At 38.7% G+C, this 23,352-nt stretch overlaps 2 protein-coding genes across 6 annotated transcripts in view; both read left to right on the forward strand.

Annotated features, from left to right (window-relative positions):
* Positions 1–23,352, forward strand: part of GK5 (glycerol kinase 5) — a 146,287-nt gene that overhangs the window by 63,646 nt on the left and 59,289 nt on the right. For 2 of the 5 annotated variants that reach the window (XM_026497173.4, XM_044383457.3), the window contains 4 exons: positions 2,109–2,212; positions 4,453–4,512; positions 5,122–5,255; positions 8,961–15,015. In XM_026497173.4, coding sequence (XP_026352958.2) covers positions 2,109–2,212; positions 4,453–4,512; positions 5,122–5,255; positions 8,961–9,109 — 447 coding nt within the window. In that variant the 3' untranslated portion in view covers positions 9,110–15,015. Of the gene's footprint in view, positions 1–2,108; positions 2,213–4,452; positions 4,513–5,121; positions 6,287–8,960; positions 15,016–23,352 lie in introns of those variants that run through there. The other 3 variants (XM_057316011.1, XM_057316012.1, XM_057316013.1) reach the window with 2 other exon arrangements.
* TFDP2 (transcription factor Dp-2) overlaps positions 21,389–23,352 on the forward strand; it is a 215,269-nt gene continuing 213,305 nt past the window's right edge. The window contains exon 1 of the mRNA XM_057316017.1: positions 21,389–21,722. The gene's annotated coding sequence lies outside the window, so the exon portion shown is untranslated. The remainder of the gene's footprint in view (positions 21,723–23,352) is intronic.

Raw genomic sequence — 23,352 nt, forward strand, 5'->3', positions numbered from 1 at the left:
TGTTACTAATTAATTATAAATTATGTACATAGTTATATTTACAAAGATGATTTCAGGCCAGTCATACCAGGATTTAATGTGATATATTAGAAGAAAATATCTTTATGCAGAAAATACATAGCACACTACTAGGGACTAAATGAACTGGCTGAATCTGACCTGTCGGATATGCAGTATTATACCACCTGATACAGGCCAGCATGACTGTATAAATAAGTTTTTACTGAGTGAATCACCAAAACGTGTTAATAAATTTGAAAAATAATCAGGATAAAGTCACAATGGGAGGAAAATCACAGCTACAGTATGGATAAGATATAAACTGGAATTTCTTCAGTTAAGTAATGAGCAAGAGTATTGTCTGTTCATTGATGGAACAAATGTGTGAGGATCCCCTCTGGGGCCAGATGCAGTGCAAGGTCCTAGAGACACATAGGAATGAGTTTCCACAGGGAAGATAGACTTTAAACAAACGTTCACACAAATATACGTGATTATAAATATATAATATGATGCGAAGCTCTAGGGTTCTGTAAAAGCGATGATGGGGGCTTGGTCTTGTCTCTGGGATCAGATGTTTTCCCAGATGGGGCGCCTGGGTGGCACAGCGGTTAAGCGTCTGCCTTCAGCTCAGGGCGTGATCCCAGCGTTTTGGGATCGAGCCCCACATCAGGCTCCTCCGCTATGAGCCTGCTTCTTCCTCTCCCACTCCCCCTGCTTGTGTTCCCTCTCTCGCTGGCTGTCTCTCTTCGTCAAATAAATAAATAAAAATCTTTAAAAAAAAAAAAAAAAGAAGTTTTCCCGGAGGAATCTGAGCCAAGATTGGGAAGAGGAGTAGGATTAACTAGGAAAGAGGGTGGTAGAAAGTTTTCCAGGTAATGAGATGATGTCTCAAGGCCCTGAAGCTAGAAGGCACTTTTCCTGGGGACCACCATTTCCTGATAGCACTAGCACTTCCCTCTGTTGCGACCTTATTTCATATGTTGAAACCATTCTTCTGTCTCTTTCCTTGTGAGATTATAAGCTCTGGCAGGGGTCTTTGCTCTTCCTCTTTGTGTCCCAGAATTGTCTTGCCTTTCTGGGGATGCAAAGATGAGTACAAACTTCACCCGACAGATACGTAATTCCAGCTCAAGACTTTGGCTCTTTTATTTTTTTAATTTTTTTCTTTTTTTCTTTTAATAATAATTTGTTATTATGTTATGTTAGTCACCATACAGTATATCCTTAGTTTCTAATATAGTGTTCCATGATTCATTATTTGCAAAAAAGACTTTGGCTCCTTTAAAGTCAGAAGTTAGGCTGGGTCATTTCTCCTATTAGGCAATAAGACTATTTTGCTAAGAAATAGAAGAGTTTGGGGGCGCCTTGGTAGTGCAGTCATTAAGCGTCTGCCTTTGGCTCAGGGCGTGATCCCAGCGTTCTGGGATTGAGCCCCACATCGGGCTCCTCCGCTATGAGCCTGCTTCTTCCTCTCCCACTCCCCTGCTGTGTTCCCTCTCTTGCTGGCTGTCTCTGTCAAATAAATAAATAAAATCTTTAAAAAAAAAAAAGAAATAGAAGAGTTTGGTTTAAATGTCTGACAACATACTAGTGTAAGTTACGACATGGAAAAACACATATTCTGCATTATAGTTTTTTATCTTAAGACTAACGTATATTTTTTAAAAAACACTCTACAAAAACAATTCTGGTGTAAAAACTTTACAGATGGAGAAAAGGGGAAATACTAGGATTGCTTTTCATTTCTTCTTGTAAAGCTAGACTTTTAATATTTTGTTACTCTGTAAAAAGAATAATAATAATAATAATAATAATAATAATAATAATAATAATAATTTGTTACTCTGCTTCAGTCCCTTCTCTTTGTATGAAATCAGACAGAAGGTATAGCTAAGTCTAATACCTATGTCTCAACGTTGTTTAAGTCCTATTAAAGAGTTATCCTAATAGTTGACATATTTTGGGGCTGTCATTTATTTTAAAACTACTTAACTCTAAGCATTGTTTTTTTCTACCATGGCAATGTTTTTATTGCATAATACGTCTTCAAGTCTATAGATATAATTTAAAACAATAATAAAAATTCTTCCTATCTCTTCTTTTAGGCTCCATTAAATGACCCCTGTGCATGTGCCTCTTTTATGGGTTTGAAGCCTTCCACCAATAAATACCATCTCGTACGAGCAATATTGGAGTCAATAGCTTTCAGGTACCAAAACCTGCCCTAAACTCTCCCTTCCCCATACAGTATTGCCATTTCCTTCTATTAATTTCTGCTAAACTAAGTTATGAAATTTCTTAATTTTAACTGTTTATACCTTTAAATTCATACTGTTTATGACATAATCTGCTCTTATTGCTAATTTCCTTAGCATCTCTTTTTTTTTTCATATGTAGTAGTACCAGTACCATCTAAATTTGATATCTGAAAATAGGTGATTTTTAAAAATACAGTTGGCCCTTGAACACATGGGTTTGAACTGCGTGAGTCCATTTACATGTGAATTTTTTTCAATAAATACAGTATAGTACTGTAAATGTATTTTCTCTTCCTTATGATGTTCTTAACATTTTCATTTCTCTAGCTTACTTTATTGTAAGAATACAGTATATAATACATAGAACATACAAAATATGTGTTAACTGACTGTTATCAGTAGGGCTTCCCACCAACAGTAGGCTATTAATAGGTAAGTTTTGAGGCAGTAAAAATTTACACACGGATTTTTTTTTAATAATAATTTTTTATTGTGTTATGTTAGTCACCACACAGTACATCCTTAGTTTTTGATGTAGTGTTCCATGATTCATTATTTGCATATAACACTCAGTGCTCCGGGTAATATGTGCCCTCCTTAATACCCATCACCGGCCTATCCCAGTCCCCCACCGCCCTCCCCTCTGAAGCCCTCAGTTTGTTTCCCAGAGTCCATAGTCTCTCGTGGTTCTTTCCTCTTTCTGTTTACCTCCCCTTCAATCTTCCCTTCCTTCCCTACCGATCTTCCTGCTATTTCTTATGTTCCATAAATGAGTGAAACCATATGATAATTGTCTTTCTCTGCTTGACTTATTTCACTTAACATAATCTCCTCTAGTCCCGTCCATGTTGCTGCAAATGTTGGGTAATCGTTCTTTCTGATGGCTGAGTAATATTCCATTATATATATGGACCACATCTTCTTAATCCAGTCATCTGTTGAAGGGCATCTCGGCTCCTTCCACAATTTAGCTATTGTGGACAATGCTGCTATGAACATTGGGGTGCATATGGCCCTTCTCTTCACTACATCTGTATCTTTGGGGTAAATACCATAGTGCAATTGCTGGATCATAGGGTAGCTCTATTTTTAACTTTTTAAGGGACCTCCAAAGTGGCTGTAGCAACTTGCATTCCCACCAGCAGTGTAAGAGGGATCCCCTTTCTCCACATCCTCTCCAACATTTGTTGTTTCTTGTCTTGTCAATTTTTGCCATTCTAACTGGCGTAAGGTGGTATCTCAGTGTGGTTTTACACACAGATTCTTGATTTTGTGGTGGGTTAGTATCCCTAATCCCTGTGTTATTCAAGGGTCAACTGTATCTAATTTCTTAAGCATAAAAGATTTAAAATTTGGACTTTCAGAGATTTTTGTATCCTTATTGGTAAAGGAGAATTCTAATTATTCTAATTAATAATGCTTCCATTATATTCAAAGATTGAATCACCAAAATTATTCTTTTTATATATTTCCCTGTGGTCTTTTCATTATGGCACAGTCGTAGTTTATTAAAGTTAAGAATGTGGCTGTCATGGGGCGCCTGGTTAGTGCATTTGTTAAAAAGCGTCTGCCTTCGGCTCAGGGCGTGATCCCGGTGTTCCGGGATCGAGTCCCGCATCGGGCTCCTCCACTGGGAGCCTGCTTCTTCCTCTCTCACTCGCATGCTGTGTTCCCTCTCTCGCTGGCTGTCTCTCTGTCACATAAATAAATAAAATCTTAAAAAAAAAAAAAAAAGAATGTGGCTGTCATGAATATGGAACATTTGGAACGTTTAAAATAAAAATGTCTGTGATTACAAAATTTATTTATTTTGTAAAAGAATTATTTATTTGATGAATTCTGTTAGATGTTATTCATGTCATGTCATCTTAATAGCTTTCTATTCAATGAATGCTTGCTTTAAATTTTTATTTGTAGGAAGGATTAAATAGAAATAGATTAAATTTATTTCTAAATGAAAAATATGCGAAAAGCACAAGGCCCTGAACCTCTTGCTTGTTTGAGCATTTATTATCGACTTCCAGTTAGCATAATATATTTTAATATACTGGTTTAATGTTTTCTTTTGTATATTTTATAAATATAATATAAATAAAACCGCAGTTTTTATTTTTCTAGACTGAAAAAAAGTAAGAGAATTATCATGATATGAATTTTCTCTAAATAGTTATCTTGATTTTTTTTTTACTAGAAACAAACAGTTATATGAGTTGATGCAGAAAGAGATCCATATCCCTGTGACAAAAGTCCGGTACGTAAACTCTGTTTTTAATAGAATTTAATTAGAAATTGGAAGTGAGTGGTAGCCGCTATTAGTATTTTCATTATGATTATTCAGGATTTCAAAACAATATTATGCCTTGTTTCTTTGCAACAAAATTCTTGGTCATAGGAATTTGGAAAGAAAAGTGAAGCTAATTTTGGATTTATGGAGAATATAACACAATGTAGAATTTAGGAGGATCCTAATATACATATGTATATTATAAACATCTTTAAAATCTCTTTTTTGGGTGTGTGGCTATCCTTTTGGCATGGAAGCGTCAAATTTTCTTTGCTGGTATGTCCAAATGAATTTTTATGTTGGCTTAGTTTACTTGGCCTATTTTGAATTAGTCTTAGGACAAACAGGGCGGGTGGGAAGATTAATATTAGGGATAAGGAAAAGTGTTTGAAGATTACCTAGTGAGGACCTTTATCTTCAGGTCAATGCTAAGTGATATAATTTTGTAATTAAAAAGTTAAACTTAAAAAATAAAATCAAGAATCTAAAAAAATGTGTGTGGCCCTTTTAAAAAAATTAATAATGTTTTTATGCTTCTGTTGGAGTAATTTATCTCAAATATCTTGCTCCCCACAGGGCAGATGGAGGAGTCTGTAGGAACAATTTTGTTATGCAGATGACTTCAGACCTGATTAATGCAAATATAGAGAGACCTGTCAATATAGACGTGTCCTGCCTGGGTGCTGCTTCTCTAGCTGGCCTTGCTGTTGGTATGTGTGGATTTTATAAAAGTGTGAGCTATCTCGCAAGCTGTTTCTTGCCAATGGTATTTCTCTTCCCAAATCACAGAATTATAGAGTCTGGAAAACCTTGGTGTCCATTAAGCTCCATACACATATGTACATTACTCACAAAATATTCCTTTGACCTCCTCTATGGATGGATCTCCCCCCCCCCACTTCACTCCAGTCAGAATTATGAGGTGAGGAAAATTAATTTTCAACTGCTCTGTCTCCAACAAAGTGTACTTCAACAAGGTCTCTGGCTAAACTTCTTGAGTAGGTAGGCTTTTCTTTGGCATTAGAAACCGTGCCATTCTTTTACTTACTGAAAATCTGTTGAGTACCTGCTACATGACAGTCACTGCTGGGAATAAAGAGTTTAAAAGACATAGTCCCTGCTGTGGGAGTCTCTAGTTACAGTCGGACAAGTCAACCAATTATTATGCTTGTGTGATAAACCCAGCAAACAGCCATAGCTTTAAACAAGTGGGAGCCATAAGAGGTGAGTCGTTCAGTAACGAAAGCAGTTTGCGTGAATGTCCCAGCCCATTACAGTGAGTGCTGATAGGGGAAGAGCCAGAGGAAAGGCTGGAGAGGAACAGAGGTCCAGTTGTGGTAGACTCCTCATACAGAGGAGTTTGAACTTAATCGTGAAGGCACTGGTGAGCCACTGAAGAATTTTAAGCAGGGGAAGGACATGGATAGATCTATATTTGAAAAGACCACTTTGGCAATTAGTGAGAGGATTAGTTGGGAGGGTGAAGAATGGACTCAGGAAGGCCAATTAGAGGGTTCCCTAGGAAGCAGTATGTTGACTTGGGACACTGGGAGTATTTAATACATTCCTATATGGAAGGGAAGAGTTTGTACAAAACAGAACATTTTGCAGTTAAAAATTGTAGGCTAATATTTAGCATATTAAAATTAGAAATCCAAAAATTTTGAAATCTTGATAAGTTCAACTTAAACTTTATTCTACTAAAAATCTGTTAACTTTGAATAAAATTGAAGCAATCATTTTCATTTGTTCATTGATTAATGTGTGACGAATTCAAGTTGAAGAAAATAACTTTCCCTTAAGTAATCATTTCCATTTACAAATTTAATTAAATTCCTTTGTGTATTTCAACTAATACAAACTGAATACAATCGACTTTCTTTTTAATAATTTCATATGCCTAACTGAGCAAACTTAGAAGTATAACAAAGAAAATCTTTTCAAGACTTAAACAACTCTTGCAAAATGAATAAGTTAAGCTTATATTTGCAGTAAATCAAATACTCATAAACATTCTGGGGCGCCTGGGTGGCACAGCGGTTAGGCGTCTGCCTTCGGCTCAGGGCGTGATCCCGGCGTTGTGGGATCGAGCCCCACATCAGGCTCTTCTGCTATGAGCCTGCTTCTTCCTCTCCCACTCCCCCTGCTTGTGTTCCCTCTCTCGCTGGCTGTCTCTATCTCTGTCGAATAAATAAATAAAACCTTTAAAAAAAAATACTCATAAACATTCTGATATTGTATATAAGGTAAATAAAATTTTTCTTCACCTTTTCACCTTATAAGACTAAATATGTGATTCTCTTGAACATTTTGAATACTTTAAATAACAAACATGTACAGATTATTCTGGGTTTATTTTAAGATTTTATTTATTTATTTGACAGAAAGAGCAAGAGAGCACAAGCAGGGGGAGCAGCAGAGAGAGAGGGAGAAGCAGCCTCCCGCTGAGCAGGAAGCCCGATGCTTGATCCCAGGACCCTGGGATCATGACCTGAGCCGAAGGTAGACACCTAACCGACTAAGCCACCTGGGCGCCCCCACATACAGATTATTCTTAAACATAACATAGTGGCGGGATGCTTGGGTGGCTCAGTCAGTTAGGTGTCTGCCTTTGGCTCAGGTCATGATCCCGGGATCCTGGGATTGAGTCCCAGGTTGGGCTCCTTGCTCGGCAAGGAGCCAGCTTCTCTGCCTGCCTCTACCCCTGTGATAAATAAATAAATAAATAAATAAATAAATAAATAAATAAATAGTAAAATCTTAAAAAATAAAGCACATAACATCAGTGGCTTGAACTTTAGCTATTTCATTGTATCTGTACTTAATTTCAAACCTTTCCAATACAAAAAGACTTCACTAACTACAGGACTTCACTAACTACAGGGAGCAATTTTATCGTCTCAGAAAAGCTGAGATTTCTGGCTAGATTGCTTCTCTTTCAGGAATCTGAGTCTTGAAGGCTATGCACATCCTCCGTTTTTTCAAAATTCACCCAGGTAATGAGTCTATTTGATAACATATTTAATAAAATTACTTTAAACAATATGTATGTCCTGTGGTGCCTGGGTGGCTTAGTCAGTTAAGCATCTGACTCTTGATTTCAGTTCAGGTCATGATATCAGGGTTGTAAGATCAAGCCCTGTGTTGGGCTCCATGCTCAGCGCGGAGTGCTTGAGATTCTCTCTCTCCTTCTCCCTCTGCCCCTCCCCCAGCCACACTCTAAATAAATAAATTAAATAAGTAAATAAATAAAATCTTCAAAAAACTATGTACACCTTGAAGAGTAAATAATTCTGGAAATACGGATTTTAAGAATGTGCTTGTTTTCATGACTAGACTTATCTAACTTTGTATACTAATAACTATTTTTAGTCTTTTAATAACTTCTATAAATCAATATCTTTAAATATAGATAAATCTAAAATTCTTGACTTTGTCAATTAGAAAGAATGTGACCTGACAGAAAATTTGAGAGGAAGGAATTTTGTGTCTGCTTTATTGGTAAGAGAAAATATACTTCAAGAAGACTTGTCAACTATGTTAGTACTTCAGAGTAAGTGAAATATACCAGGTTAATTAATAAGACCCCTCGACCATTTCAGACTACTTATGGTCATAGTTATAAATGTGTTTTCTTACTGCTTTTTATTATAAATCACATGATCCTCATTGTGAAGAACAGTGTATGCCAGTGCGATATTATCATGAAGTGGGATTTAAATGACTTGTATGAAATAAAGTAGTTTGAAAAAGAAACTGCTTATTATATTCAGTCCCAGCTTTGAAATTATGCGTATCCCAGGGAGTTGCCTCTAACCTCAAGATATATGACAAAAATCCTGATTTATTTTTGTTTTTTTTTAATTATGTAAAAGGAAAATATACAATTTCTTACTTGTTTTCTTTTCTTCATAGCAAGTCACAAAATTAAATGATGATAGGGTGAGGTTGATCTAGAAATGGTTCGGTGCCCTGCCACACAGAAATAAAGCTGACAGAAACCAAAGGATTTTAAAATCCTGGTGTATTTATTCCCAGGGATAGTCAATCTAACGAAATTCAAAAGCACCAAAATATTTTCAATTGTGCTTTAAAACAATAGTTGTTGGTATGCCTGGGTGCCTCAGTCGTTAAGCATCTGCCTTCGGCTCAGGGCATGATCCCGGGGTTCCTGGGATGGAGCCCTGCATCAGGCTCCCTGCTCCGCTGGGAGCCTGCTTCTTCCTCTCCCACTCCCCCTGCTTGTGTTCCCTCTCTCGCTGGCTTCTCTCTCTCTGTCAAATAAATAAATAAAATCTCTCTAAAAAAAAAAAAAAAAGTTGTTTACCTGTGCACCAGCTTGCATAGGTTGGTGGATAGACTTTATGGACTCCTTATTTGCCTTAAAATTTGAGAGTAATTTTTTCTATCTGTAGGGTTTTGGACTGATAAGGAGGAACTAAAGAAACTGAGGCAAAGTGAAGTGGTTTTCAAGCCACAGAAGAAATGGCAAGAATATGAAATGAGTATGGAAAACTGGGTCAAAGCAGTGAAACGCTCCATGAATTGGTATAACAAGATGTAGCGCTAACTGGAACAACTGCAACCATATACGGCTGGCTGATACGACATGCAGATGAGACACAGCTCAGGGATAAAACCCAATACGACGATGACTGAGAGCATTTCAGATGAGCTTTGCAACCTGAGAGAAAAAACATTGCTTTTTTGAATACAAAACAAAATCCCTCATTTTTAAATCTAAACCTTGGTAAGATTGTAAGGCAACAGTACCTCAAAACTTTATATCTTCTGTTTTGTAGCAAATTCCAAAGGACGTTAGCCATTTCTAGCCATATTTTGACAGCTGTGGGTCCTCCCCGTTTTTATACTGGGTCAGCGATACATACAAACATAATGGTTTACTATCTGAGTTAGTAGTTCTGGGTCAAGCACCATTCATGTTTTGTTCCAAAATTAAGTGACAAGTGTTCCTTTAATTATTTAAGATTAAGTAGGCTATATGAAGTTCACATAGCTATAAAGAAAGAATAACTGAGGAAATGTGGAGTTTTGCAACATTAATATTTTATATTTAAAACCATAATTGTTCAATACTCTATCCAAATATGAGCTCGATACGCCCCTCTCGGATGGGCTTATTGTTAGTCAATTCTTTCTTTTATTGGGCTTAAAGACACTCACTGCCTTAATTTTTCCTTGGTTAACCAAAATCTGAGCATTCTTTTTGTATTGAAAAAATAACTTTAGTGAATGAAACTACAAAGGATAATGATTCATAAAGAACAAGAAAATATTTTCTTTCTCAAATGGGATTTCTTTCGAAAACTTCTGGCTAAAGTGTAACATCCCATTTTTTACAAAATGCAGGTAGTGGATAGAAATCTTGCTTTTCTCTTCCCGTTCTTCATCTTTGTTGTTGAGATGCTTGCATAAATGTCTTTTGCTTTAAATTAAGTGCCTAACTGACAGAACTTAATTTGAAGAAAGTGCCCTAATTCTTCATTGGTGACGTGGGAATTGCCTTCATTGGGGTACTTTACTTCCGCAGGTATCTTTTACTTCAGTTCAATCTACTCATCTCTGTGAGACAGGAGCAGTAGGTAGCTGCCAGAGGTAATGGGGGCGTGTTCATGCAAACGATTGCCTTGCAGTTACGGGGCGGAGCTCCGCAGAGAGGGACAGGGACAGTTCCACATTCTCAAACTTTTGTGATAGAAACAAATGTAAAGGAATCAGAGTTGTGAGTAGCTCTGGGCTGGTGTAAAACTGTCCTATGGCACCAGACTACCCTCCAACTTGTTCTCATGTAATTTGCCCCTCCCTCCACTTGGGCTAGGTTCCATTTCGATTTCCAGATGAATTTATTTCCCTCTTGGTCAGGCTTTGTGACATAAAGATCTACTGTTATAGAGCTAGTTGTTAAATACTAATGTACTTTAAAAAGTGACTGTTAGAGGGATTTTTGTTGTTGCCATCATATATGTCCATTTCAGGGACAGATAGCTAGAACTAGGGGTCACACTGCATTTCTGCAAATTCCATTTCAGTGAAGTTTGTCTTCTTGAAGTATTAACATTTTTGATAGAATCATAATAGCCAATATATAGTATCATTAACTCCATTAATTAAGATTTGGAATTTTTTTTGTGAAGTGGAGGTATTTTGTTTACGGTAACAAGTCAGATTACATTATGTAGATAATATTCTTCTTTTTAATTCTTTTCATTTTTCTTACGTCCCTTTTACAAAGCTTAGTGACCAATTGTAGGCCCTTTTATCAAAATCAGATCACGTGCAAGCTGCTCTGTTGTTTTACTGTTTCTTATAGATTCTGCTTCTCAGAGGGTATGATTTCATAGGAAAGAATTGTCTCTTTGTGTTAGGATATACTGAATTGTAATATTATTAATACTTAAAATTTGTTGGCTCATTTCTTTTTCACATTCTTCTTTCTCATCATCAAACACAAAATAAAGGATAAATACCTTTTAGATAATGTGAAAAAGTAACTGTGAACATGTTTCATCGGAATTGAGCATCTCCTCAAAAATCAGTGGCTAGTTTTTTCTTCTGTTAGTCTAGAATTAATCTTTTATTTTTACTACTTCTGGCTTTTTTAGTGACACAGTTTAGTAAATCTTTTGCCAGATTTGACCTAAATCAGAAACGTGACCACATTTGCTTTTGTGGTTGTAGAAACAGTTGATATTCAAAATCAGTTGAGCAAAAAAATTGTGCTACGATTTCTCAGCATGTTCTATTTTCCCATTATGGATCAACCAGATATTTTTAGGAGGTCTGTAGCTATCTTATCAAGGAGGAGAATGTTTCTGTACAATCCTTCTTGAAGTGGTACTAATTTCTTTCATACCTAGACTTACCGATTTTAAATTTTTTTATATCCTACCATAATACGGTTTCTCAGTCTCAGCATTATTGACATTTGGGACAGGTAGTTCTTTGTTTTGGGACGTTGTGCTATGCAAGATAGGGTATTTGGCAGCTCAACCTGCTAGCTACCAGCAGCATCCCCTAGTTGTTGTGGTCAAAAATGTCTCGTAACACTGCCAAATGGCCCCCAGGAGGCAGTATCACCTCCAGTTGAGAACCACTAATTTGGACTATTAGAAGAAAGTTAAAGGCTCAGCAAATGTAGTGTGTCTATCATGCTCCTTTTCTCTCTGCCTCATTTTACCTTAGGAAATCGTTGTTAGCAAAAAGAGGTGGTTGTATCTTAAAACAAATAGGGTTTCTACTTTCCCAGTTAATGAGGGAAAAAAAAAATCTGATTTTACCCACTCACCCCCATCCTCATGCCTGCCTCCTCTGTGGTCTTAATGAGTGGTTTATGACTTCAGCATAGGATTAATGTAGTCTGCAGGGCATCTTGATTTGATCTGCCTTTTTGGCTTCCTTTGCATCTATGAACAAAGGAGATGATCACTCTCTTTTATCTGCCTCTGTGCAAGACTCCCATCAAACTGGAAGTTCCCCAAAAGCAGAAACCATGGCTACTTCCACAGAACTTAACTCTGTGCCTTCCTATTGGTGAGGTGAATTTTTACTTTATAAGTGCAACTTTTGTTTGCATATATATATTTTATCCTTGATTTACATACATTTGTTGATAGGAAGCAGCTTATATTTGTTGCAAGTAAAATATGTTTTGTTGGATTAAGAAGGACAACAGTTGACCCTTGAACAACATGGGTATGAACTGTGCAGGTCCACTTATATGCAGATTTTTCCCATAAATATATGTACTGTAAATGTAATTTCCTTACGATTTTTTTTTTTAAGATTTTATTTATTTGACAGAGAGAGAGAGGGAACACAAACAGGGGGAATGGGAGAGAGAGAAGCAGGCTTCCCGCTGAGCAGGGAGCCCGATGCAGGGCTTGATCCCAGGACCCTGGGATCATGACCTGAGCCGAAGGCAGATGCTTAACGACTGAGCCACCCAGGCGCCCCACCTTACGATTTTCTTAATAACATTTCCTTTTCTCTAGCTAACTTTACTATAAGAATACAGTGTGTAATGCATATAACATACAAACCGTGTTAATCAACTGTTCATATTATCAGTAAGGATTCTAGTCAACAATAGGCTATTAGTAGTTAAGTTTTGGGGGAGTCAAAAATTATATACAGATCTTTGCGCAGAGGGTCAGCACTCCTAACCCCTGTGGTGTTCAAGGGTCAGCTTATGAGAGCTAGAATCTTCCTTGCTTATTTTTAAATTCTTCATATATTTATGTATTTGCATATGTATTTGTGTAAAGATACACATCTATAAATACACATGGTTATATCAACTTTCTAAGGTATGGTTAAAGCCTTCCCGTTCACAGGTTTTGTGTATTTGACTATAGACGGCTTGAATCTTAAGTTACTTCAGAAACATCCCCTTCTGCAGAGGACTTATACTGGGGACCAGTCTTTAATTAAAAATAATCTAACCCAGGACTTTGGCAAGAATTTTATAATTCTCTGAAGAGAGGACCCTGGAGTTCTTCAACTTGAAGTGATTCTTGAGTTGTCCAGACATAGCCTGGAAGTCTTGGATCTACCCCAAAGGACTCTGAATCCCTTTGGGAAATCTAGATCATGTTCCTCAGTTAGAATTAAAATATACTCTGGACCTACCTGGTTCCAGAATCACCTTCTTGCATACCCAATGCTGGGTCATCTGGTTCAAACCAGTCAAAGTGGTAACCCCAAGGAAGTCAAGTAGGTGATCCTTGCTTGTTTTTAAGTTTTGGAGCCTCATAGCCATAAATATTTTGGTACCAGCACTGGTTCTAAGTCACTGACTATAGTGTCACCATATTCCCATGGGACCCTTGCCCTTAGGGTAATGTAGGAATGATCTTGGGAGTGGGAACGTTAGAGACCGGAACCTGAAGAATCAGATATTTCTGAAATTCTCCGTATGCTATTTCTACTGCCTTTCCCTCCTTTATTATAAATGTGGTTTATTAAGATGGCTATGTCTGTATAGATATCTATACTATTCAGAAAATAAATGATGTAAGGTTACAGTTAAATGAGCCATATCTTTACAAGAAACTTCCAAACTGTTCCAGAGTAGCTGTACCATTTTACATTCCAACCAGCAATGTATGAGTGATCCAGTTTCTCCATGTCCTTACCAGCATTTGATGTCACAATTTTTTATTTAGCTACTGTGATAGGTGTGAAGTTTTCTCACTGTGGTTTTAATTTGCATTTCCCTAATTAATAATGATGTTTAACATCTTTCCATGTGCTTTTTTGTCATCTGTTCATCCTCTTCAGTGAAATGTCTGTTCATGTCTTTTGTCCATTACTAATTGGGGTGTTTGCTAAATGAGCCATATCTTAACATGAACATCTTTTTTAAAAACTTTTTAAAATCAATATGGTGACTTAAAAAATCATCAAGTAGCATTTCTAGGCAAAGTATATACAGCACTTGAATGTGATTTTATAATGTACTGAGCAGAAGAGTTCTCACATTCCTTCTGTGCTAATACCGTATAACAGCAAAAAAGTTTCGAAGATACTTTTACCTAGAATGTTAAGTAGGGTGTACAAATACATATTTTGTCCATAGCTATCATAATGTTTGTAATCCCTCTTATTTAAAATAAGCTGACTTGTTTTTCAGAATGATTTTGTGGAAAATTAATTTGAAATTTTCCTATTTGTGCAAGATAATATATTTTCTAGTTCATATGCATCAGCAAATTTATAATCTTATTCCTCTGATGTTCTTTACAAATTTCATAGTTTTATGAAATAGTCTTTGAGAACCTCATAAATCAATGTTGAGATCTACAAATACAATCTGGGATGCATAGCAATAGAAATGTGTATGTGAATTTTTCCCTTATCTTTTTTCTACTTTACTTTTGGATTTGTTTCTTAATTTTACCTGGAAATTCTTATTTAACACTATTTCCCGTTTTGGTTTCTGCATATAAGAAGGTCACAGACAAATTGGGGCACCTGACTGGTTCAGTTGGTAGAGCATGCAACTCTTGATCTCGGGGTTGTGAGTTTGAGCCCCACATTGGATATAAAGATTACTTAAAAATAAAATCTTAAGAAAGGAAAAGAAAGTCATAGAGAAATAAGCATATATTAACTACAAGATAAATTTGAGCTTGATATGGTTAGAGAAGAAAGGTGTTCTGTAACCTTGACTCTAGATCTTGTTAGGCTTATCATTCATATTGTACATTATTGCACAAGGGAAATTACTAGAGAAGAGGATTAATTCTTTGTGGTGGGAAAAATGATATAATTTGTTGTGAAAGTATATTGTATTTTTAAATACTTAGAAAGATTTTAAATAACAAGGAAAAATAATTTCAAATACTAACATGATAGAACTAACCTAGCAGTTGTTAAAAATCCCTTCTGAAAATTATCTAAAATTATTTGGGAAACTACAATAAAACAGTAAATGATTTTTTCTATACATATTATGTATTAAGGCCATTTTTATTTAGTGTTTCTCTGTTCATTGCTTCGGGTTTGCACACATGCACAGCAACATCTGGATGGTGAAGGATTCAGTCAGTCTGGATTCCATTCCCTGACCATAGTGAGGCCCATGGTATCATTCCAAAGTAGGAAATTTGAAGGATGATAAACATTCACTTATTAGAAGGAAGAGAGGGGTTTTCTTTTAATTTAATTTTAGGTCAAAGTAATATTAGTCTAAGGAGGATAAGGAAGGGGGGCATTATGGAGATATGTGGAGCTGGCTTTTCTAAAATTTATTTTATAGCGATATTTCTAAAGAATCTTGCAGTTGTAAAAAATTGTAGGAAAAAGGGATGGTAGGGAGTAATAATGGATTTTTTGCTACTTAGAAAAAGAAACAACCCATCAAAAGGTGGAGATTGTGGGGAGGATACATTAGATTTGCTAATTCCCCTTCCCCCTCACCCACCACCTGGGCAAGAACCTTAGCTGCTGGATCCCAGGGAATTCTCATATCCTCTAACCCAGTCCATGAGGCTATGATCCTGTCTCTCCTAGAAAGTCCAGTCTCTGTCAGCATCTCAGCTTCATCAACAAACACTGTCAAAAACTGAGAAGAGTTTGAAATTTTGCTCTACTTGGAAACTAATAAGTTAGGCTCCCACAGTTCCATGGATATTGGCAGAAGATAGGAGACTCCTGGGTCAGAGATTAAGGACTTCATTACTCATAGGCATAGCAAACATCACACTCTTCATATTTGCATTGGTTTCCTATGCTTCTCAGCTCCTACATGGAGCGATCCAGATTGATGCTGTGAACGCATGAATCTGTGGTACAGCTGAGGAATCTCAAGCTTAGGAAACTTGAGTCTTTTGTAATGGGCTGCAAGTGTATGTGTCAGATGCTTGCTCTACATATGCTTGCCCTGGAGGGAAGTCTTACATTGAACAGTAAACAAAACTGCCCTCTGGAGAAAGACACATATTTTGCGACAAAGGCCTCAGTGCATCTGCTTGCAAGATAAGCAAAAATGAGAGAGCCACGTAAAATGGACTCTCAACAATAAATTCATTATCTTGATTATGGCAGTGGTTTCATAGGTGTATACATGTGCCCAAACTCACAAAATTATTTACTTTTTGCACAGTTTATTGAGGGTCAGTTTCACTTCAACACCACGGGAGGAAGAAAAGTCTGAAATAGCTTGTAGGGACCAGTAGCCTTAGTGCCACCAAAGTCCTTTTCAGAAAAGCAGAATTTCAGGCCTCATTCCAGATCTTCTAAATCAGATTCTGTATTTTAATAAGATCCCCCAGTGTTTAGTTTTTTAGCTTTTTATTTTGAAATAATTTTAGACTTAACAAAAGTTTGTGAAAATGGCACAGAGCTCCCCTCATCACTCAGCTTCCCCTAATTAACATCTTACATAACATAATATAATCACCCAAACCAGGGAATTGACATTGATGTAAGAGGATTAACTAATCTACAGATCTTAGTTGAATCTTGTCAATTTTCTAACTACTGTCCTTTTTCTGGCTCAGGATTTAATGAAGGATCCCACATTGCATTTATTTTCATGTCTCCTTAGTCTCCTCCAATCTGACAGTTCCTCAGTCTCTTTTTTTCTTGACATTTTTAAAGAGTACTGGCAGTTTATAGAATGTCCCTCAATTTGGGATAGTCTGATATTTTCTTGTGATTAGGTTAAGGTTCTGAATTTTTGTTACAACTTTGCAGAAGCGATGTGGCCTTCCTAGTGCATTCTATCAGGAAGACATATCAATATGTCTTCTTATTGATGATGTTAACCTTGATACTTGATTAAGGTGGTATCTGCCAAGTTTTCCATCATGAGGTTACTATTTGCCCCTTTGTAACTAATAAGCATCTTGTGAGGGGATTGTTTTAGACCAATGTAAATACCCTGTTTCCCATCACACTTTCACTCACTAGTTTGAACATCCACGGTTCTTGCTGGCAACAATCATTCGTGTACTATTTGCCTAATAATGGTGATTTTCTATTTACATTATTTCTTTACATTTATTCATTGGAATTCTACCATAAGGAAGAACTGTCCCTTATCTTTATTTATTTATTTATTTATTTATTTATTTATTTATTTATATCAGTATTGGTCATCTTTTGGTCCACTTCACATCCTCTTGGCCCACCTTTTTATTCCAGTTGTTACAGCTATCACCTGCCCAGGTATAACCTGACATCACCTTGCATCACTGTAACTCCTGTTTTCTGGGCTGGGATTTCTCTGCCTCCCAGCTTGGAACTGATTTGAATCTACTCTGTCATTGTCACCCATGGTCAAACGAGGAGGTGCTAGAGAGCTGACACCCTACGGTGCAACTTGTAAACAATGGGGATGAGAACCAGTGTATAAACATGCTCCTCTTCAGTTCCTTAAGTGGACAATTCTGAAGTGTGTTCTTCACAGCTTCTTGCAGTCTCCTGCTGCAGCAAGCCTCAGTGGCCTTGAGCAGGTGATCATCTCAGAAACGCAGCTTGGATTGGCTTTTCCCCCTTCATGTTTCAAGCTTCCCAGCCCCTACTCCTGTTCCTTGGAATCATTCCCAAAATAAACCACCTGCGCAGAATTTGCCTCAGAGCGGGGAGTGGGGAAGGAGAACAAGCAAAGATTTGTGTATTACCCGTCATTAAATACTTTGACTCTCACCCCAGGGCCTAACTAAAACCCTATGGAAACTCTCACATCTACAAAGGAGAGGTGTACAAGTATATTCTTAACAGCAGAATAGAAAAAGAAAAAAAACCCAAATGTCTATCAGTAAGAGAATGGATTATATAAATTTTGTTATTTTTCACATCAGTGAAAATGAATTACATCAAGACAGATGACTCAAACAAAATGAGCTAATAATAATAATAATTTGCAGATGAGTAATAAAGTTTGACCCCAGATATATGTAGTTCAAAAACATGCAAAACTAAACACTATATTGCTTGGAGTTAAATACATATGTGTTAAAATTGTCAAGAATACCAAGAAGATTGTAATTCAGGATAGGGTTATTACGGGGAGGGAAAGGCAGAGGGGTCACATTGGGGAGGCACACACAGAGCTCTAGTGATGTCAATAGTCTATTTCTTAAGCTGGTACATGAGGATTTGTCATTATTCCTTATACTTTACATTTATATTTTTAGAATAAATAAAATATAAAAAGATTTTAGGTTCGATATTAAGAAGAGATTAGTTTTATTAAGGGTGACTGTGAAATCCTTCCACTGGCCTAACCAACTAAGTCATTCCAGAAATGAACTCAGGAAAGTGTTGTGTCCCTGGCTGAGGAAATTCCAAGGCTTAGAGGACAATCTGGAAGGCAAGGCCTTGATTTAACACATTTTTCTTTTAAGTGTTATTTCTTTTGTCAGTCACTGGATGGATTAGGTGTGAAAACAGGATGCTGTTTTTAAAAAAGTCCATATCTGCAACTGTCCAGACAACTGCACATCCTTTTGTATAATAAAAACCTGTTTTTATTATATTTATAGTTTAGTAACACCTGTTAGCCCAAGTGTAGTGCTTGGTGTGGCAGCGCCAGCACCCGGTGGGAGCTGATCAGAAATGCAGCCTCTACACCCCACCTCAGACCTACCGATTCAGTCCGAATTTTAATAAGATCTCAAAGTGATTCCTGTGCACATGAAAGCTTGACAGGCACTAGTCCAGAAGTCCTCTAGCTGCGCCTACAGAAAGCAGCCTTCACCACCAGGAGAGGGGGCAGCACATGCAAGTTCCTCAGGTTTAACTGTGACAGATCTGTGTCTTCCGTGGCCCTCTCTTTGTTGGCCCACGTATAAGTAGAGACTTTCAGTTATGATTCTTTCCTCTTTCCAACTGTGCTGTGCTGTGGCACTCTCATCCATTCAATAAAAACTTACTGAGCTTCTCTTAAGAACGGAGGATAGGGTAGTGAATAGGATGGCATGGCTCAGAATATCAAGGAATTTACAAGGTACAGATACTAAATGAGTAATTACAAGTTTGATGAATGTTAAAGACAAAGTTTAATGGGAAAAGAGCTGGAGATGGGGAATCAGAGGAAGCTTTACAGAAGAAAGTAATCTCAGCTTAGATGAGAAGGCACATGTAGGTGAGATGTGGGTGAACTGGGGGATTATTCCAAGCACAAGGAATACCCATGTATGGAGCTCTTTGGGCATTTATATGTGTATATCCCATGCCTTGCACTGTTCTTGACATACAATAAGTACTTAATAAGTGTTTGCAGAATCAGTGTGTGTTCTGTCATATTTCAGACATCTACTCTCTGGCATGGGAGATAGTGGAAGCTTTATTTTCCTTTTCAAAGGAAATAAGATCCCTTAATGGGGAAATGAGAAGGAAGAGAGCTGAGTGTTGTGCAAATTGCTAAATTGGAACTGTGAGTGGGAATGAGAAATTGATTTACATGAATTTTCCTCCCTGAAGCAACTTGACAATTTATTCTGTTCTGGAGAATTTTCAGTTTTTGGCTTCAAAACCAAGCTGTTCTTTATTCTGAATTTCTTGGCCTGCTGTGAAACTAGCATTTAGTGTCTTTTACAGCATACCCTGATTAGGTCATGGAAATTCACAGCTAGATCAAACCAGTATATGGAAAATTTGAAACTTTCACTGCCCATTTTACTTCACGGTATTGGAAGGTGTTATGAAACATTGACTTTTAAATCACTTTTTTCAAAAGCAGTATTATTTAATGATCATAATTGCCATCATTTATTGAACACTTACTATGTGTATTACAGAGCAAAATCCTCATATTAGCTCTACAAGAGAGTAAGTTGAGCCATATGAATATTGCCAAATATTAGCAATTCATATGGTTCAACTTAATTTTGTCTTCAGACTCTCATCTTAGAAATTTATTAAAGAGGTTAGAGAATCACTGACAGCCATAGCCCTCCTCCAAAATTAAGCACTGAGTTTTTGTTACAGATACGGAGATCCTGAAGGAGTTACAGCTCCTTAATAACATCCACCCGTCTTACCCCCATTAGTCCAAGTGCTCTGTGTGTCTACCGTGGTCGTTTACACATCCGTACTGAAGTGGTTTACAGTCCATTTCTCCTGCTCAACTAAGTTTCTTGAGGGTGGAGGTTTTTTTCTGTCTTGCCCATTTTTCTTTCATTGTGCCTAGAGTGTTTGAAAAGAATTTGTTAACTTGAAACCTTAACAAAACTTCTGTGGAAACTTAATAAATACTATTGATTTATTACTGGAAAATGCATGGTAATCCCACCATTGGGGCTTTTGCATTTTAGAATCAGCCCAAAGAGTACTGCATTTGGCATTCTGGAACTCCTAGGAGTTTATCTATGTACAATTACGTAGAAATTGGTTCTCCACCCCACCCTGGGGGAAAAGTCCAAAGGTGCTCTCTCACTTCCCTCACCTCCTTTAGATATTTCCTTAAATGGCATCTTTTCTGCTGCCTTCCCTGAGCACCCTATTTAATACAAGCCATCCCTCAAACACCTTTTCTGCTTATTCCCCTCCCCCATGGCACCTATCATGTGATAGTTTACATTTTGCTTATTCTGCATATTGTCTTTCCCACCCCCCTCTAGAACTTAAGCTCATAAGTGATTTTTCACATAGGCACTGAATAGATAAAATGTTTTAATTTTGAACAAAATGGGACAGGTATTTGGGGGTGTGGGCCGCAATTTTCTCTTCAGCTTCTAAATGACATGGTGACCTGGCCTGGTTTGCATCTTATTTGCCTGGGTATTGAAGAACCCACAATCCCAGTGGTCTGTAATCCATTGTCTGGATAATTAATTACGGGGTGCCCCACACGTGGCCTCAAAGTCACTTGTCCCCACCCTCCTCCTCGCTGCTCCCCGGGGGGCCAGGCATCAAAGGCCTGGGGACGCAGATATAACCGCCTTAGTTCCTTTTTTTTTTTCCAAGGGAGATGGGGTTTTCCTGGTTCGGGCCTGGGGGATGGGGTTGGATGGAAAAGTCAAGATTCTGACCCAAGCCCGCGAGAAGGGATGGGGGGAATGGGCGTGTCTATAAATTTTAGGCCTCAGGCCTGCAGCCGGCACCGCAACCGCCTGGAAAGCGGAGTGTTGGGGTCCAAGCGGGGTACCCATTGGGAAGCTGGCAAGAAACTGGAGACCCAGGCGGAGCGCTTGAGGTCCCGCCCCTTCACCTCGCCGCCCCCTCCTCTCTTTGGGAGGCCTGGGGGCGGGGTTTGTTTACTCCTTGCACGCACCGCCGACCTGACCAATCCGTGGGGAGCGGCGCCTTACGTCACTCATGCCGAGAGCCAATCGGAGCTCACCGTGCTGCTCCGCCGCCAAAGCTTGCGCGGGGGAAGCGGGGCAGTAGCTGGGTTGGGTGAGGGCGGACGAAGCAGCCTGTGATCTGAGCTGCAGCCGCTGCTGCTTCTCGGCACGCGGGCGCGCTCTGAACCTTCCTTTTTGGGCAGGCTCGCGGGCGCATGCACGGTCGGCGTCCCAGGGCCTCGAACTCCAGGGCCTCCACTGGGCAGGCCGCGGATCGCCCACCCCTTCCCCCAGTGTGAGTCCGCCGGGACCCGGCCGCCGCCAAGCGCGGGCGCCACAGGAGCGGCGGCGCCAAAGCCGCGCCCCAGGCTCGGAAGAACAGCCCTGAGTGGCCGCCTCGTCCTCTGCAGCCGAGCGGCGGTAAGGTCCAGGGCGAGGGCGCGGGCCCGCGTGCCGAGGGCCTCTGGACCCGGCCCCTCGTGTTCCCGGGCAGGTTTCCCTCCCTGTGCCTCGGGGCCCCCTCGTTACCGCGAGTTCCATCTGTTTATTCCCACGCGTTCTCCCAGGCCTGGCCGCGTAACCCCTGAGTGTTGGGGGGGGCGGGGGAGAGTTGGAAACCGGAGAGCCCCCCTCCCCCGCCCCATACACACACAGCAAATTGGGAGGAGGCAGCGTCCCCGTGTCATGCCTCGTGGAAGAGAGGAAGGGTTGCTTTCTACTTTCTCGGTCTGTTCAGGTCTTCAGGGCAGAACGATGGCTTCTAAGTCTGGTTTTCTGACTTTTCCGCCTTTCATGACTCACACGCCTCCATCTGTCTCTGCCAGGTGTATTTCAGAGCTACAAAGCTTTCTACGCTTGAAAAAACCTCATATCCCGCAAAAGGGAACTTTTTTCTAAAGTAGAGGATCGCTTTTGGGGCCCATACTCCTTTGAGAATTTCCAGAGAGCTAAGATAAAGTATCTCTTCATCCACAGAAAAGTATAAAGGTTTTGTAGGATCTCTCCGAGACAGAGTCAACTAAGTGGATGAGCGCTCAGTCTCTGGTACCAGTTTGTGTTATCTTGCATGGCGTGGTCTCAGTTTCTTCATCTGTACAATAGTAGTAACTGCCTATTCCAGGTGTTTCGAGGAGTAAATGGACCAGTCCGTGGAACGCATTTGGAACCGAGCTCACCACATATTAAGTGCTCTGCATGAGTTAGGCATTTTTATTATGGTCTACCGTGAATGCCGGTTCAGAAAAGTGCCCCGTATGGTTGTTTCTCTTTTTCTGTTGAAACAGTTAACAGGCTCATCCCTTTTCATATTTACTGCTGAAGCTCCCTTTGAGCCTTTGATACGTTTCTCTTCCTCATTCTATCTCAGAGGGCTCAGACTCCCTGTCCCACTTATTTGCTCTCTTTTTAGTAAGTCAGTAGCTCATTCTCTTCTTTCCCCTTTCTCCCCTAAATCTTAGTTCTGTGTATTTTCATTTGACTTCGATAGCCTAATTTTTTCTGGGCCACTCTTCTTTTCTCTTAATGGTTTGAAATTATCTTCACCTAGTAAATAAAGTTACTCATCTGTACTCTTTACAGTGTAATCCTGACCCAGTCTGTGTTCAAAATTAAATGTAAAATAATTTGGTGATTATTTTGATTTGACATTGCATGTTTTTCCATTTCTTTGGTTAGCTTGTAATTTAGCTAAAGCTTTATCATTATCCTATTACTGTAATAAGTCTTTAATAGTAGTGCCCATTCTCAAGTAACACCAGGAGAAAAATCAAATGCCTAGACCCCGGATTCTATCATCCTTGTGTCCTGGCTCTGGATGCTTTTGTTATTTATTAGAACATCTTGTGCCTGAAACTAGAGTCTAGTCTACTGGCAGACATGGTGTCTGTAGCACTGTTCTGGCCGTACAGTGCAGTTTCAGCAATGTGGCACCTATATTTAATAAAGCTCAACACTTAATTAAACTTACTTTTGAGTTCTCTTTATTTCTAGTTGTTTAAGAGGGAAAGCAGAATTTTCAAGTGTGTAATACTTCATATTACCATTGTGTGAT

Source organism: Ursus arctos, unplaced genomic scaffold (assembly GCF_023065955.2).
Source record: "Ursus arctos isolate Adak ecotype North America unplaced genomic scaffold, UrsArc2.0 scaffold_20, whole genome shotgun sequence".
Lineage (NCBI taxonomy): Eukaryota > Metazoa > Chordata > Mammalia > Carnivora > Ursidae > Ursus > Ursus arctos.